This window comes from Hippocampus guttulatus, chromosome 5 (assembly GCF_054856545.1).
Source record: "Hippocampus guttulatus isolate MCC_2025c chromosome 5, RoL_Hgut_1.0, whole genome shotgun sequence".
Taxonomy (NCBI): domain Eukaryota; kingdom Metazoa; phylum Chordata; class Actinopteri; order Syngnathiformes; family Syngnathidae; genus Hippocampus; species Hippocampus guttulatus.
The window spans coordinates 2,960,726-2,977,868 of NC_141265.1; the positions used below are offsets into that span (position 1 = coordinate 2,960,726).

The 17,143-nt window shown below is 41.0% G+C and overlaps 1 protein-coding gene across 1 annotated transcript; it reads right to left on the bottom strand.

Moving 5' to 3' along the window:
- Positions 1-352: 352 nt before the first annotated feature.
- vps37ba (VPS37B subunit of ESCRT-I a) lies at positions 353-16,980 on the bottom strand. Its single transcript, XM_086110522.1, has 4 exons — positions 16,785-16,980; positions 11,935-12,106; positions 3,654-3,736; positions 353-2,796 (listed from the first exon to the last, which is right to left on the bottom strand). The coding sequence occupies exons 1-4, from the start codon at positions 16,887-16,889 to the stop codon at positions 2,305-2,307; spliced, it is 852 nt and encodes a 283-aa protein (XP_085966648.1). The 5' UTR covers positions 16,890-16,980; the 3' UTR covers positions 353-2,304.
- Positions 16,981-17,143: the final 163 nt, after the last annotated feature.

Here is a 17,143-nt window from a genome sequence, read left to right on the forward strand (position 1 = left end):
AGTTTTAACATAATACACCGATTTATTCCGAAAAAACGGTAGAAGGATGAACATTTCTCTCAGGTCTTTACTCGGATAAACACATTAGAGTAGCATTTATTGGTTAATAAAAAGCATCTTTAATAATACGTATGCATGTACCCTATATTCTGGAAAATATTATAGTGACAGGGGGTCTCTCACTCGTCGACTGTTTTTTTTCCCCCCAGAAAGATTCACGCAATATCAGTTCAAGACACTAGATGGCCGTCTTGTTCAATACAAAGTAACTACCGTCGTATCCAATAGCGACAGCACCAGAGAAGATGCAACGTCAATATCAGCATGTGTTAATGAGAAATAATTCAACTGATACAAAAATTTGAGATTTATTGAACTTGTAAATAGCATAAAATTCCACTTAAACATTCAGAATAAGTAAACACCTAAACAGTACACTGGGGGGAACTCACCAACCACATAAAACCATGGCTACGTGTATCAGGTCAGCTGAACAGCAGCTAATATAAATGTTAAGAGTTTTCAGACTAAGCACAAAGGCCATGCACAAAATAATTATCTTATATTCATCTGAAATGCTTTTTCATTAAGTGATTGATGATTCAGCTTCCAATTATGTATTGTTACACTACTGTCTTGGGGGTAAATACAACTGACACACACACAACATTTCAGAGCCCTGTTATTCCACGCAATGGGTTAAAAAAATGTTTGGAAAAAAAAACAGCACATGCAAAAATGTTCGAATTCACACCAGGCATACCTCAGCACAACGTAGGAAGAATGGGGGAGATCACAAGCACCAGTCGGCACATAGCCTGCTGAGGATGTCACACTGGCACATGCTCACTGGTCTGACCTTCTGCTTCGTGTGAGAGCAGATGATAACAGTCCACAGTCACAAGCTGCTCTTTTCAAATTTCCCAACCAGCCAATTTGATCAGCAGAATAGAGAAAACGGAGCAGTCAGCAGGACGTGGCCGACACAACTACACGTGTAGGCACTCACGGCTCTTAGACAGTGCACAGCAACAGCAGTAGAGGTGAAAATGTTCTAGTTACACCACAAAAAGACTAATTCCAAAGATGGGCTAGTCCTGCGAGTCCCTCTAATATCTGTTTTGCATGTGTGCAACTGTGTTTCTGATACACATGTTACACATGGCAGACAATCTAACCAAAGACCGCATTGACAAAAACAAAAAACCTTTAATCAGTGATGCGTGAAGCCTTTGATGCTCAGTGTGAGATCATGTAAGCATATGTTAATATCAACTTAATGTTTGACATCAACTTCATTGTTGGAAGAAGCTCCAGACCACACCAAGGGTGTTAAAAGACAAAAGACACAGATTACTGCGTGACAACAGGAATCCACAGAAGACGCGCAAACAAATTGTCCTGTATGGCAAGATACAAATCCTTCATCTTCTATTTGGCTCTAAAGGCCCAAATTATTCAAATAGTTCAGCCAGCCATCTTCCCAAGTCCCTTTTGACATCTGCCCTGATATTGGACTGAGCGCAAAAGTCAGCCCTCTTGAACAAGACAGGTCTGGACCTTCCGAGACACGTTCCATTTTGATTCACAAACAAAGGTTTCCTGTACAAACACGTGTTGATCAGTCTAGATTGTTTAGCATAAACATAAATCTACTAAGTACTATTTAATAAAATGCTGCTGTATGTACCATGTGAACGTGTATAGAAAAAAATCTCACAGCATAGATGCTTTCCCCCTGAATATATTCTGGGAAATTATACATTTGTCAAAACACAGTCAATATGGTCTCTCTGCTCGCTGTGACTGGAAAACAATGACTAAGTAAACCTACATTTTTCTCCCGAGTTCTGCTTAGTAAGGATCAAGCCAATAAAGAGTGGGGGGACCAAAAATGAATGGGCTTAAAGAGCTGAGTGTACTGCACAGAGACAGGAAGTGCCAAGAGATGACAAGCTCAACAGCCAGCATGCTGCAGCTTGCGTCATGATAGGCTACACTGGGCACTTCTTCTGTGGAGTACAGGGTCAAATGGAGGCCAGGCTGATCTCACCATGATTTGTTGTTGTTGTTTGGAGTGTTGATGAGAGTGTTGAGTGAGACGCACGCACATATCCCCACAAGTACAAATTGACTTCAGATAAACGTCACTATTGCATACAGTGCTGGTCTGTCTTCTGATCTGTCTGGAGATTGGTCATAATCAGAGATGGCAAGCGCCACAGAAAATAGTTCACAAAGGAGTTCCAGTCGTGAAGTGTCCGTGGCACACACTGTCAACTCTTTCGTGGCAATGGCTTTAATTCACTGAATGATGAACCCAGGCTGCGGGGCAACACGAGAGGGGGCTCTCTGTGGCAAAGCAGGTGGGTACTGCGCTAAGAAAGGATAGCCGGATGAAACATTCGGGTAGGGTTGACCCGTTCTGGGAGGAATTGGCGGGTATGGTGAGACTGCATAGTAGGTCGAAGACTGGGGGGTAACAGTTGGAACCGGATTTAGCAGTGGGGCTGTCTGGGATGGGGGAGGTGGAGGCTTCCTCCTGGGTTGAAGTAGAGGGGACGAGTCACTGCCTTCCTCGGTGAGGAGGGAGGCTGAGGGTCTGGCTCCAGCTGACATATCCTGAGATCGGGAGGTAGATACCGATGCCTGTGGAAGCTGCTGGCCCTTCAGCACCACCTCCTGCAGCTTCTCGATCTTCACCCTTCTCAAGTGGGCCAGCTTCCTCTGGTTCTGGTAGGAATCGATGAAGGCATCAAGGGTCATGTCACCGTCCAGGAAAGAATCAGCCATATTCTGTAGTAATGAATACATTTGGGACATGTTTTTAAAGTGCAACATGTAATTAAAAAAAAAAAAGAAAAAAAAGGTACGACAGAGAGGAAATTATTTTGCTTCCACAATACCCAGTACAGTGATCCCTCGCTATTTCGCGGCTTCAGTGCATCACGGATTTTTTCTAACATATTCATAAAAATAAATAAATAAATAAAGAATCATATACATGTAGTACAGTACAGTACTGTAGATGTTGCTCTATGTGACTCGCTGTTGTTTTGCTGACTTTCGCAGCTTCTCGCGGACCGTTTGCGGACTTTAAAAAAAACCGTTTTTTAAAATATGTTTACTGTATTTTGTTATTCATAAACTAACCTAACTTATCCATGTTTAAATCCATTTAGTATACAGCATTAAGTCATGTTAATTACTTCAAAATTTACCTCTACATGCATGTATACCATTAAATTTGGCCTTATAAATATTATGTACATGTACCTATATGGGGGGGGGGGTCGCTACTTCGCATATTTTCGTTTATCGCGGGTGGTTTTGGTCCCCATTAACCGCGAAAAACGAGGGATTACTGTATGATGTGTCAGCTGTTATTATTATTTTAAAATGAAAACATTTCGACCAGTTTCAAATTTGGCCCTCTAAAAATACCTAGAGCAATATTGTCTACCAGTGCCACATCTTAAAATATCAGGACAGTATGACAGCCGGTGATAAAATGAACTGACTGAAATGGTAAATAATATCAACCACGTTTTAACAACTGATTTGTAAAATGAGAATATCAGGCAGAGGAATTACAATACAAGCAGGTCACTGTGAATGAAGCAAGACATGTATGGAGATGTCAACGTAATTACCTCCGTTTCCTCTTCTATTTTGGCTCCCTCTGCCTGCAGTAGAGCCAAAAAAATGTCCAACGATGTGTTTCCTGATTTCTGATCTAAAGTAGAGAAAAAATATGTATGACAATGATTAGTTAATTATTAATTCAAAGGTTAAAATGAATGCTTGTAGACCCAAACGATGCGAAACGTGAGGTGTACCAAGACTGATATCTTTTAACATTGAAGACTGCAACTGCTATTTTTAACACTAAGCAATGGATTATTCTAACTACGGTTTCATCTTTCTATGAAATAATAAATAAATTGTTTTACTTGTCAAACCAAGCCTTCATGTGAGAATTCATTTGGGTATGTAAACACATGCTGGCCACACGGTGCTGAGACAAGTTATGCAAAATGTGCCACTCCTGGCCCTGTGACCGGCACATCCCAACAACCACAATTGCTCTCCGTTTGCCCAGACGGTGTTTCTCTGAGTCAACTGAAAAGACCATGTTCCCTCCTAATCTCTACGTAAGGTGTCAGTTATGTTTGTGCTCCTGAGCAAGTCTGAAAGTCAACACCAGCAACTCCATGTTTGGGGTCAGATCAACCCCAAAGGGCCAAGTTATCAGGCAGGTTAGTGGCACTGTTCAGTTCATATCCAAAATGTCCACTTAACATGAAAAGTGGCAAAGATTCAGGTCTAGGATTCAGGTAAATTTATCAACGACTATGACCCATAACATCATTTGAGATTTCTTTCTCAATCCATTAAATGTTAAAGATAAGTGAGGAAAATATAACTACGAACAATGTAGAACTGAACCGCTGAGATGCAGCATTGAAAGGGGAAGTCAAGTCCAAAATTTTCTTTACAATGATATATTCAACGCGCCTCCAATAGTCTCAACTAGGCATGCCAATAATCACCAGCCGATATTGATGAAATAGGGTGTGATGGGCCATCGGAGGCTTTGAACAGATTCACCTAAGTGTAAATTTGTTTTCTTAAGGGAGTGACATATTTTCTTCCCAAGTTTTTCTGTACTATAACAATTTCTTGTATCTTTCCTACGAAAATAATTAGAGACATGTTTCTGTCTATACATTCCATTCATTTTTACCAGCAATGCACTATGCATCGCAAATGACATCAAGGAATTGACATCAATGTCATAATTTCACACACACAACTTACAGTTACAATTTGTTAAAAAAAAAAGTGACTAACATTAGCAGTACAATATGACCCATTCAAATACAGGTAACAGAAATACACTTAAAACAACGATTATGTTATAACTTAATGCATTGTGCCTGGAAATGCACTCTGGGAACCGAGTGACTAGATCATATGACACACCTGTGCAGTGTTGATGCGTTGTGTCCATCGGGGTCACAGGGAAAAAAATATATAATCAAGGACTTATGCACTGTGTTGTTAGCACAAGTTTTTTTTTATTCTGTACAAAAAAATAAAAAATACAACCAAAATTATTCTGTGGCAATTACACAATAAAGTCCAGTAACATTTCAACACTCAATAGATTAAAAATATAACTAGAGCAGCGCTGTGACAATACGATCGAGCCAAGTTCAACTGTGACCTGGGAACATTCGCTTCCCGGCCTCATTGAAAGGAAAATCTAGTAGACTGGAGCGTGGACTGTCGGTCTCTGAGCAAATCAGACTGTCTCTCGTCAGGCAGCAGGTTCCACAATATTGTCAAAATGGCACTAAAGTAGTAACCTGGAGTATTGACGAGAGAGGACATGGTTACGTTGCCACTGCTGTTGGATTGAGCACTCCAGACAGATCAAAAGTGCGGCCATCATCAAGTTATTGCAAGCTGTGCTTTGGCATATTGCTAGTGTTTACTGCCTTAGTAGTGCGAGTGAACTGAAGTTCAGCGCCATGTTTCTTGCTAGCCGCACTAGAAAGTGGAGATATCATTCGCCTTGAGTGGAATTGAAACTCTAGGAACCGGTTCTCTCCAAGAACCTGTTTTAGATTCCTATCTCTGTTTATCCACCTGTTGCCATTCATACAATGGAATAATAGTGTCCATGAGCGCAACTCAACAGGCGACAGATTCCACGCTAAACAAAAAATGGTAAATGGGCTGTCACTTGTGTAGCGCTTTTCTACCTCGGGTATTCAAAGCCCTTCACGCTGTTACCTCATTCACCGACTGGTGATGCAGCACCAGGAGCAACTGGGGATTAAGGATCTTGCTCAAGGAACCTTGACAAAGTTGCAATGGCTGGAAATTGAACCTCCAACCTCCGGCTTGCCAAACAACTGAGCCATGCCGCGCCACAAAAAAAGAAAATCTATTTGTTAAAATTTGAGTTCAGAATAAATACTAAAACACTATCAAAAATGTTCGTATGCAAATGTGCCTTAGCCCAATAAAGGGAAGCAATCTTCAATTTGGTAATTCCCCTCTCTGCATTCCTCACACTCCAAGTCAATGGACTCATGTGGGTCCTCACTGAACCTGCTCCACAACAACAGACACCTCTGTTAACTAACATGCATGTGTTACATGTTGATTCATGAGCAGTGATGCTGGTAATGCGTTACTATGTAATTTATTTTCTCAATGCATTCCGAAAAAAAATGGCCACTTTTTGCAGCAGAATCACTCAAACAGTGTTCCAGAAGGGGCTTGGCACCCAGGTTGTCGGTAATCAAGTCACACAAACACATAAAACATAAGTGGCGAGTAACTATAGGACTGTGTCGGGCCATCACATAGCCGCAGACGCTTCCGATTGGGCCACTATGAATTTATCCACTTAAATGAATCAAGCCATTTTACCACATCGCACATTCTTTGCTCGTTAGGTCAAATATTACCAAAAGGAATGTCTTGAACATGATAAATGCCCGAGTCTGGATCTACAGTATATGGCTACGTTCAAACTGCAGGGCGCGATGCCCAATTCAGAGTTTTTGTTAATTCCAAGCTTAATTCCAAGAATTGAGTTGTAGTGTGAGCATAGCCTACTTTGCCACATTCACAGACATCTCTTAACTAGTACAATTTGCTTGGATATGCCTCAAACGCCTCACCAGGAAGGCGTCCAGGAGGCATCCTAATCAGATGCCCGAACCACCTCATCTGGCTCCTGTCAACATTGAGAAGAAGTGGCTCGACTCTGAGCCTCTCCCGGATGACTGAGCTTCTCACCTTATCTCTAAGGGAGAGAGCCCGGACACCTTGCGGAGAAAACTCATTTTGGCCGCTTGTATCCTCAAACTCGTTCTTTTGGTCATGACCCATAGCTCGTGACCATAGGTGAGGGTTGGAACGTAGACCGACCGGTAAATTGAGAGCTTCGCCTGAATGATGTTCTTTTTCTCAAATGCACCATTTTTACACCAGAATTAACAGGCCACACATCTACCATTAAGTTACATTTTTGACTCATCAGTCCACAGAATGTTTTTCTGAAAGTTTTGAGGATCATCAAGATGTCTATTGGCAAATGTGAGATGAGCCTTTGTGTTCTTTTTGGAAAGCAGTGCTTTTCACCTGGGAACTCTCCCATGGATGTCATTTTTGGCCAGTGTCTTTCTGATGGTAGAGTTGTAAACACTGACCTGAACTGAGGCTAGCGAGTTCTGTTGTCCTTTGGGTGTTGTTCTAGGTTCTTTTGCAACCTCCAAGATGCGTCATCGTTGCACTCTTGGAGTAATTTTAGCTGGTCGACAACTCTGGAGTATGTTTACCACTGGTCCCAGTTTTATCCATTTTGTGGATAAGGGCTCTGACAGTGTTTTTCTGAAGCTTCACTGTCTTGGAAGTGGCTTTGTAATAATTCTCAGGCTGATTTCAATAACTCTTTGTATTTCTTCTTGAATTTCCTTGGATCGTGTCATGATGCATTTGTTTCTTGACATCTTGTAGCTTTAATGTTGTAATGGATCTCAAACTCTGGCCACTGCTTCCATAACCATTAAAATGAATGGGGAAAAGTCCCCCCTGGGAGCATTCCCCTTGAAATGAATGGAGGACACCCACCCCTGGTACAATACCCATTGAAATCAATTGGGTATTCATTTCCCTGGTAGCATACGCGTCCAAAGGATTGGGAGACACTGGCCACTCGTACCATTCCCATTGAAATAAATGAGAGAAAAGCCCTTATACTTTACTTTGTCTGATAGATTCTATTTATGTGATTTCTCGATTCTACAAATGAGGTGCTAAGGTGTTGCCTGTGACATTGAATTCAGCTTTACCAAAACGAGCGTTAGTCAAAGTTACTTTATGATTTCAAAGGTCTAGTTTGATTAAGGTCCTAGAAAACAGGATGGTTACAATTTTGAAATTTCTCAAAAAATACCCTTCTTAAAATCTCTAATTTCAATTACCAGTCGTTCAAAGTGTACGGAAATATAGTGGGTGCTTAGTAGACAATTTGCATCATTAGCTCATGTGTTTTTAGATGACTCGTAGCAAGCGCCTCTCGAGAACCCCATAAACTTAAGAAATCTTTGAACTCGGCAATAAACTTGCATCACAGTGCCTGAAGGTTTAGATAACGACTGGCAGGGTCGCCTGTTTTCTGAGTTTGGTCTTGTGACGACATCTGGCTGACACCAGAATGTCATTTTCAATGGCCAAGGATTGAGCTCAGTTGAAGCATCACAGGTAAAGTAATTAACATGTATATCCAAAATAATTTCTTTTTAATGGTATAGCAAGATATAGATTTGAACTTTCAGCCCGACTGACGCAAGCAAACGATATGACTTGTTGCGAGCATTACAAGCATTGGAATTTAGGAAGTGCTTGTTACAGTGGCTGATTTTTCTCTATGTTCATACAAATATGAAAGGGCAAAGTATTATAAAGCAGTCAACTATTCTGTCTGCAATTCGTGTCTTTTGAAAGCATTAATACATACATACACTTTAATAATCGGCCCATTAATCAGTTATTGGAATTTTCTTCTAAAAAATGCCATATCAGTCGGATGCTAATTCTAACCAAGATGTCCTGTTTCAAGAACTACAATGAACCCATCCAAACCAGCTTGTCGAACCAAAAAGCGACGACTGAGCACTAGAGAAGAGGAAGAAATGTCAGCCCACATCATCCACCACTTCCTCCGCCCGCTGCTTCTGTTTCACACCAGGCTTTGGCAGTACAATGGCCAACTGTGTTACAACATCCTCAGAGGCAGCAGACTGTGGTGGGCTGGTGGCAGTGGACAGTCAGTGCCTTGGCATCCACAGCATAACGGATAGGGGAAGGATATCCAAGAGGAGGCCACACTATACCACTTCTTAAAATAGGGTGGAGGCTAGAAATAGTTGAACTATCAGAAAGTGAAGTGAAATTTATCCATACAGCCCTAACATAAAGTGAAGTGAAATTTATATATATGACCTTAAATCACAAAAGAAAGTCTTACATCGCTTCACATGCCTACATTTGGGAAATATTAAGGACATCCCCTAATGCTGACCTAACCCTATCCGGGATCTTGTTCTTTCGGGCACGACCCCATAGCTCGTGACCATAGGTGAGGGTTGGATTAATTATTCATTTTGCATTTTAAAAGTTAAGTGTTTAGAAGGGTGGGAACCATGTGGGGTAGTTCATCATGGTTCAATAGAGGCGTAAAGCCAGCACATCCCTGCCAGGATAAGCGCATCAGAAAATTGCCGAATGGATGGATGGATGATTAATTTGTAACACAATTAAAGTTAGCATGTAAGCATGGCCCTCGACAACGGTTCGAGTTTCTCACATTGGCCTCTTTGGGAAATTAATTGCACACCCCTACTATACATACATTTAATTTGTGGAATTTGATAGATTGAAGAAAAAGACAATTGTAGGCACACAAAAGGCAACAAAATGAACATCTCATTTGCGGATGAAATTAAATCAAACTTCCACCACCATAAAGGAATAGTGGATGGCTGGAGAGCTATTTTGAGATAGTAGCTAGGCAACCACTGCATCAACACAGCCAAAAGTATCATCACATTATGCTCACACACGAGAAAGTAGTGTGAAGGTGTATCAGATTCTTTGGTGCTTATGAGACCGCATCCAAAAATCAACTCGGATTTGCAGCTTTCTTAATTTAAAATTAAGTTTGACTATTCAGCCCTTTGTGCAGCAACAATTTCTGGTTACAAAACTGTCCATTCAGCTTCTAAAGGGAAGTATCCAAACTGGAAAAACAGGTCTTCTACCACATATTTGTTCAAAGCAATAACATTACAACCAACATGAAATAAAAATGTTCAATTTCATCTCAATCCCATTCAAAAACTGATGAATGATATACTAGACCGCATCGTCACGATCTATAATCTGTATGTCATTAGGACAGACCACCTTTTGTATGAAGACAACCACTTTTCAAGTGAGCAAAAGCACTGGACCATGTGACTTGATGGGTGTTTCTAGTTGGGCAGGTGTTGCCTTTCAGATTGGTTGCTTAAACATTAGATAAAGCTTGTTTTTGGCTTTGGAGTTCACTTGTTATAACGGCATTTACTGTTAAGCAAACCACGCGCAGTAATAGTATTGTGGGTCAACCTGGTAGAATGATGGGGATGCTCAATGATCTAAAAAGGAAACACGTTGTGGCTGATGCTAACACGTAGCTGATGCCTGATTTCATTTCTGACAGAGACAGTCACGTCTGGAAGCTAGCTATAGTTAGCAGCCACAGGTTACGGTGTGTGTTTGAAGTACCGTTTTAACACAATGTCCTATTTGGTAACATCTACTAGAGATTAAAGCGGCATTAGTCAGTGAACTCACATTTCTTAACAACCAAAACAGTGTGTATAGTATGTATGCCCGTGGTTGATAACAAAGCAGGAAGAAAAAGTGAAAGACTAGCCAAGTCTCTCACTGGACTTTAAACCAATTCCCTCCCGGCCCCACGCCTTCCACCCAGGAATCTGCAGAGAAAGTGCTGATTCCGTGGAGAACAATCCTGATTCTGCGGAGAGCAAATCTTGATTCCACGGCTTGAAAGTTGAAATAAATAATTAATTTAAGTAAATAAAATGACTAGCTATAAATCTAAATTAATGAAGTAAGAAATATTTTAGGAAAATATCTGCAAAACCAAAACTGCGGAACAGTGCCGTTTTAAAATAATCCGACATCAGCATTTTCTTTGTCCCAGGAGGACAGGTTTACATTATCCATCCATTTTCCGAACCGCTTGATCCTCACTAGGGTCGCGGGGGGTGCTGGAGCCTATCCCAGCCGTCTTCGGGCAGTAGGCAGGGGGACACCCTGAATCAGTTGCCAGCCAATCGCAGGGCACACAGAGACGAACAACCATCCACGCCCACACTCACACCTAGGGACAATTTAGAGCGTCCAATCAGCCTGCCATGCATGTTTTTGGAATGAGGGAGGAAACCGGAGCACCTGGAGAAAACCCACGGAGGCCCGGGGAGAACATGCAAACTCAACACAGGGAGGCCGGAGCTGGAATCGAACCCGGCACCTCTGCACTGTGAAGCCGACGTGCTAACCACTGGACTACCGGGCCGCTCGGTTTACATTATAATACTAATAATAACAGATTTTATTTTCATGACTTATAATGAATTCAACAACACAGACAGTTCTTTCTCTGTTATGTGACGTCATCTTTACTGGCCGTCTCCATGAAATGAAGAGAAAGAAAAGCATCGGCTCAATTCCTAATAATTCCACCACCTCCCACAACGCTTCTCTGTCGATATAAGACAATTAATAAAAAGAGCCTCAACACCTGGGATCATGTTTACTTTTGCCAACACTGCCGCGTGTCATCGTCTTTTGCGTGTCACTCGACGTCATGCTTTTGTGCGCATGCGTGTCAAGTCATGGACGCGTTTAGTTAAAATCAGAGGATGCATTTATTTTTGTAATGTGAACGAGAACATAAAAAGAGAGGATTTAACAAAAAAGTAACGAACCTAAACCTAACCGACCGCGACATGGAGCAGCCAGGATGAAAATTACATGTAACTCTAATATTCTGCACCTCGCCCTTATTTCTGCGGACGTCTTTAAATTCCGCAGGGAGCTTTGAAATCCACACCAAATTCGGTGATTGCAGACTCCTGCAGGGACTACATACAACATGCATTTGACCTCCTGAATAAGGGAACATACATTATACATACATGATGCGTGCAAACGAGGACATTGATGAATCACAAACTTTTGAATGTCACCCATTGTATTCAAGTGCCATGCTTGCATTACAATTTAACTGATCGATAAATGTTGGACTGTTATGACAACCACAATAAACTGCCTCTATACCTAGAGTGGACTTGCGCAGCTGATAGGCCTCAAAGCTTTCTTGAAGGCAGCCATATCTCTTGGTAAGTGTATCTTTCTTGAGCTCCAGTCCAGGTTGGAGGGCAAGGTTTTCCTCTGCCAGGGTTCTGTTGTTAACAAGTGTTGTCTCTTTGCTTTGCTGGACTTCCTGCATCTGAAACAAACGAATGGTGGCACTGTATTTTAGCATAACACAAGAAAAAAAAGCCTACAAATTAGCTCAAAGTTCAGAAAACAAACTCAATACATGAAGGTGGGCAATTTACAAAATTTTGCCTGTCCGTCATTCGTCAGTGGCCTGGGTACCTGTCTGTCAGCGTCAGTCCGCCATCATTTCAAGCCATACTAAACTCTAATTGTGTCACTGTCAGATTGACATTTTATTGTAACCGCACTTCCATCATCGCTAAATTTCAGTTTGTCACGTCACTGCTAAAATTACAGTTGGTCACCACTATTTTAGAGCCCAAAGATATTCTTCTTCACCGTCTCCTAGTACTACGTTTCGCGCATTCGCAGGACAAGCAGCATATAATCTCCGATGAAGAACCACGCCACCTACCATGAAAACTAAAGCAAAGACGTTCCATCGTCTTTACAATCATCTCTTTGACTCAAACATTTAATAAATAACATAACTTCCATACATTTTGGAACCCAGTAGTGGATAAATCCAAGATAAGTCATGATACAACGCTGACATGGTTATTTATACCGCGCCAGTCAATGCATTCTCGCTTGCTCTCTCTGCAAATCAAGAAGTAATGGTGACAAAATAAGCAAGCAAAATAAAAGACATTATACAAGAAATTGATGTAAGTGAAAGTGAATGCTGATCGTAAATTTCACAATTCCTTTCCCTTTTTTTCTTTCTACACTGACTATATGAAGTGTCAAATAAGTGTGTGCTCATACTTATGCACTATTGGAATAAAAGTAGAGTACACATACGTTTGTGTGTGCGTGTACACATACGTTTGTGTGTGTGTGTGTGTGTGTGTGTGTGTGTGTGTGTGTGAGTGTGTGCTTACATCTGAGATCAAATTTGCTACAGTGAAAAACCCCCTGTTGTGAAAGATTTCTTGCTGCAAACATGTTCGTTGTAGAGGAGTTTCACTGTATAAATAAAGTCGTATTGTATTGTATTGAAATCTATAATGTGAGAATGACACGGCGTGGCTGATTTTCTCAGGAATTAATCCCCTAACATTTGCGAGTGTCGGCAAACGAGCGAAGGTAGCAAAATGGAGATTCATGTCAGGATTCATCAGCGTCGCAAACACTCACAAATTTCCGCCCCTCAGTGGGAGAAGAGCTTATGCTAGCATGAGGAAGAACTGTCATTAGGGCCGGACCAATATATATATTTTTTTATAGGCCAATCTTGATTTTTAGCAGAAAAAAAATGCATGAAATACCCCCCCCCCCCCCCCCACACACACACACACTTGTGTGGCACAGTGCATTTAATTACTGAAGTTATAAGGATAATAATCCTTGTCATATATGTGTTTGTGTTATCAGTAGTTGAATGCATGTAATATTTAATACATTCACGTTTGATTTAGGTTGCACTAAGGTTTTATAATTTTTGTTCCAACAAATTGTAATTTAAGGTTATGTATAAATCAGTGACATCCAGCTCAATTATTTTTTTGAACAAACTGTAACTTAAGGTTGTGTGTAAAGTAATGACATCCAGCTCAATTCCTTGCATTGCTCACCAAGCATTGCTTGTAAAAATTAAGATTTCCTTTGAATGACCTGTTTGTAGAATGACCTTATCAACAAATGACATCATATATATTAAAGGATACAAGGTTATGCTATAGATCAATGCATAATAAATAATGAGACTATTGTTACTGTAACTAGTTAGAGTACATAAAGGTAAAAATAAATTTGGAAATTATGGGCCAAATTTTGGCTGATGTGGAAGGGCCATAATCGGCCAATTTCATCAACCAGGCCCAAATTGTCATCATTTTCATAATCATTTTAATAGTGAATGGAGAAATTTATTGTTGGGGATGTTTTGCACTCGCATATTCCACAACTGCATCATGTTTCTAATGCATGTGTAACAAAATGTAACAATATTGGCATACATGAAACATACTTGATCAACTTTCCTAACAACAGAAAAAAAAGGTACTCACAAAACTACACATTCAAAAAACAGGCTAAATGTGCAAATATAGGAAGCATTATATTCGGACTTGTGGGAAGTTGAACATGCATCTTCGTGGAGTGACTCATGCATGAGCAACTGAACAAAGGAAAACATGTTATACTGGACAAGTAGCTGAATACCTGTCTGTCTTTACAAGAGCTAGATGGAAATCTTTAAATAGCATCAATACATGTGGACCTGGTTTGTGGAGAGAAAAAAAAAAGAAACACTGGGTAAGGGACAGTCTTATTTGCTACCCACACCATCCATCTTCGATAGTAGTTCTCCTAATCAGGGTCACCAGTGGGTATGTGGCCCAAGCCCTGATTCAAATCTCAAACCTCAGAACTGTGAGGCTAAAGTACTAACCATTTATCCACCTCTCAGTTTGAAAAAGGTTTGTGATCCCTGTTCTAGAATGTGTGTTAGATTGGCATGTCCCTTTCTTGTTAGAAATCACAAGTTCACAACTGAGTGTAGCTGGTAGTTCCTCAGAAGAAAAAAAAAAAAGGATTGGCTTACGACATTGATTGGCTCAAGCAGTACTCACAACAACAGCGAAGTCTAAGGAACTGAAAATGTGGCATTGAACACTGTGACCAAATTGCGCTCGGCTTTGGTTTTGTGCGCATCTCACACGTTAAATCCAAGTGTGTGTTTTGCTTTATCTGGGGCAATGGCAAAGAGAAGCACTATGATGACAAACATAAAGCCAGAAATGGAATCGTGGCAACCTACCGATAGATAAAGGGATACACATATCGTTATCCTGGCTGCTCAATACAATATGTAGAGAACAAGTTCACAACAATAATAAAAGAAGAATGGAATGTGTGTTTTGAAAGACAGTTCAGAATGTGAATACATTTCCCTCTACAGTAAACAAAGGTTCAAAGATAGCGACAGATTAACCCTGGACCAGTCTAATTCCTTTGATTATTTACTAGGAGAAACAACATGGTTTTGGTTGCGCAGCATGTCGGTGCTATTTGACTGTTGCCACTTGACGGCTGAGGGGAGGTTGTTGTTTTGCGCATTAACGGGCAGCATTTTTGCTACAGCCCAATTTGGGGCTCTCTACCCATTTGCGGCACTTTTTTAAGGCTTGTTGTTTTTACCCAGATGAGTGGTTTTCTTTTCTTCTTTTTTTTTTGTTCGTTGCCCTCTTGGGGGATGAAGATCAGGGTATTTTTATCAGGCATATTTGTCAAATGTGGGCCAGTGAAGCTCTTCGACTCTTGTGATCAAGGGCTATATAAATAAATTTGACTTAACTAGTCCTTTTGTCATTACGCAAAGTGTGCCTCACGCGTCTTGACATGTTGGGTTTTGCACAAAATGCAACCTTCAGCTCGCCTTCAAGATTCTTGTTACGACAAAGCAGGCATTGAGATCACAGGTAAGGTATTGTGTTCAAAAAGAACTTGTGGTGCATGCTTGAGTTTCAGTTAATGACCCATGGCACCCACTTTCTTTGTTTCCATTCAGTGTCTTTTAGAAAGAAAAAAAACGACTCCGACAGAACCTATGCATGTCTTTATTTGGGTGTGTAAATAAACCACTCCCACTCTGTAGCTTATGGAAAGAGGAAACCATGGAGACTGACAAGACAGGGTGTGGATCAGAAACAGAAACATTGACTCGCAACACAGTCATCTTTAAACTTTGAAAAGGTGAAATGAATGTAGCGCACTTGAGTCCTATACCTTATGACTGACAGCGGGGGCCTTTGGTTTTGTTTTTATGGAGGCCAAAATTAGATCAACATCACGTACATTATCCTAAATTATATTTGCAGAGTTTGAATAAAAAGATGAAGTAACTGGCGTCCGTCTGGGCATCGCGTTGAATGTTTGCAATTATTTTACTTCCCTCGCGGGATGAACGCGGTGTGTCCTCGGATGGTTACATGATAGGTAGCGTGTCACAATGTAATAAATGATTGCGATAGGAAAATAACCTTGAGCAACTGACGCATCAAATTACAATGAGTCGTAAAAGCACACTCAAGTCTCAATTTTAGATCACTCAAGTACCGTAACACAAATTCCCGAGTTCAAAGCAAATTGTTCCTGTGCCCGCATTTCGCTTGCTTCGGTTTACTGGAAACACTGTTCTCGGAAAATAGGAAAATCCGCTTCATGCCTTTTACATTAGATAATCGTGACAGTCAACTCACAAGTTAGCAAAGACAGTAATTAGCAGGTTTTCCCAGTGCTGTCTGGCAGGACCACACGTATCCGAAAGTGTCGTCGCTAGGAAACTTCTTGGCATGTTTTCGCGTGACTCACCATGACGGTGCTTCTTCCTTACAGGGGTCTCACTCATATTCCAACAGATTCGTTGACATATGTAAAGTCTGTATTCGGCCGAGGAAAACAAAACGCCTGGAGCGATGTCGTCAATTGAATACACAAATAATCAGACTTGAAACAATCCTTGCCGATGTTTGCTTGACAAGGTTAACAACGTATACGTTATTCAACATGTACAACTACTTTCAATGTAGTCATTTACACATGTTTTTACAATACAACAACAAATATTCATGCAATGTCGAGGGGCGTTTTGGGGGAAAACAAAACAAAGGATTCAGGAAACGGCAATCGACGGGAGCCAGTAGCTAGCAACTGACTACATTAGCAAGAGCTCAACATACCTCGTCCATCTCTTGAATCATTTTGGTAAGTTTTTCGTCGTCCTCCAGAATTTCGTTGAGCTGCGTCAACGTGTACTCGCTGAACTTGTTGGAAAAGCTAGACATTTTCACTGTCGTCGTGTATTTCTCCTCGGCTTCAGCCCCTCTTCTCGCCTCTGCTTGTGACAGCTGACTGAGCTTCTCAGGAAGTACATTGCATGTAGGCCCAATGGTGCTTTCAAGACCTGACGGAAATACGCCAAACACCTCAAGACCTGACGGAAATACACCAAACACCTTCGGTTCATGTCTTTGAATACGCATTTGGGAGCGATACCACTAACAAGAAAGAGAGTAAATAAGATATATTTAAACCATTT

Bases quoted from the DNA above. Each gene is read 5' to 3' on its own strand.
- vps37ba (XM_086110522.1), bottom strand. From the start codon at position 16,889: ATGTCTAGCTTTTCCAACAAGTTCAGCGAGTACACGTTGACGCAGCTC. The intron at 12,107-16,784 runs GTATGTTGAGCT...CGTTTGTTTCAG, and splicing joins TGATTCAAGAGATGGACGAG to ATGCAGGAAGTCCAGCAAAG. The intron at 2,797-3,653 runs GTAATTACGTTG...TCATTACTACAG, and splicing joins AAATAGAAGAGGAAACGGAG to AATATGGCTGATTCTTTCCT.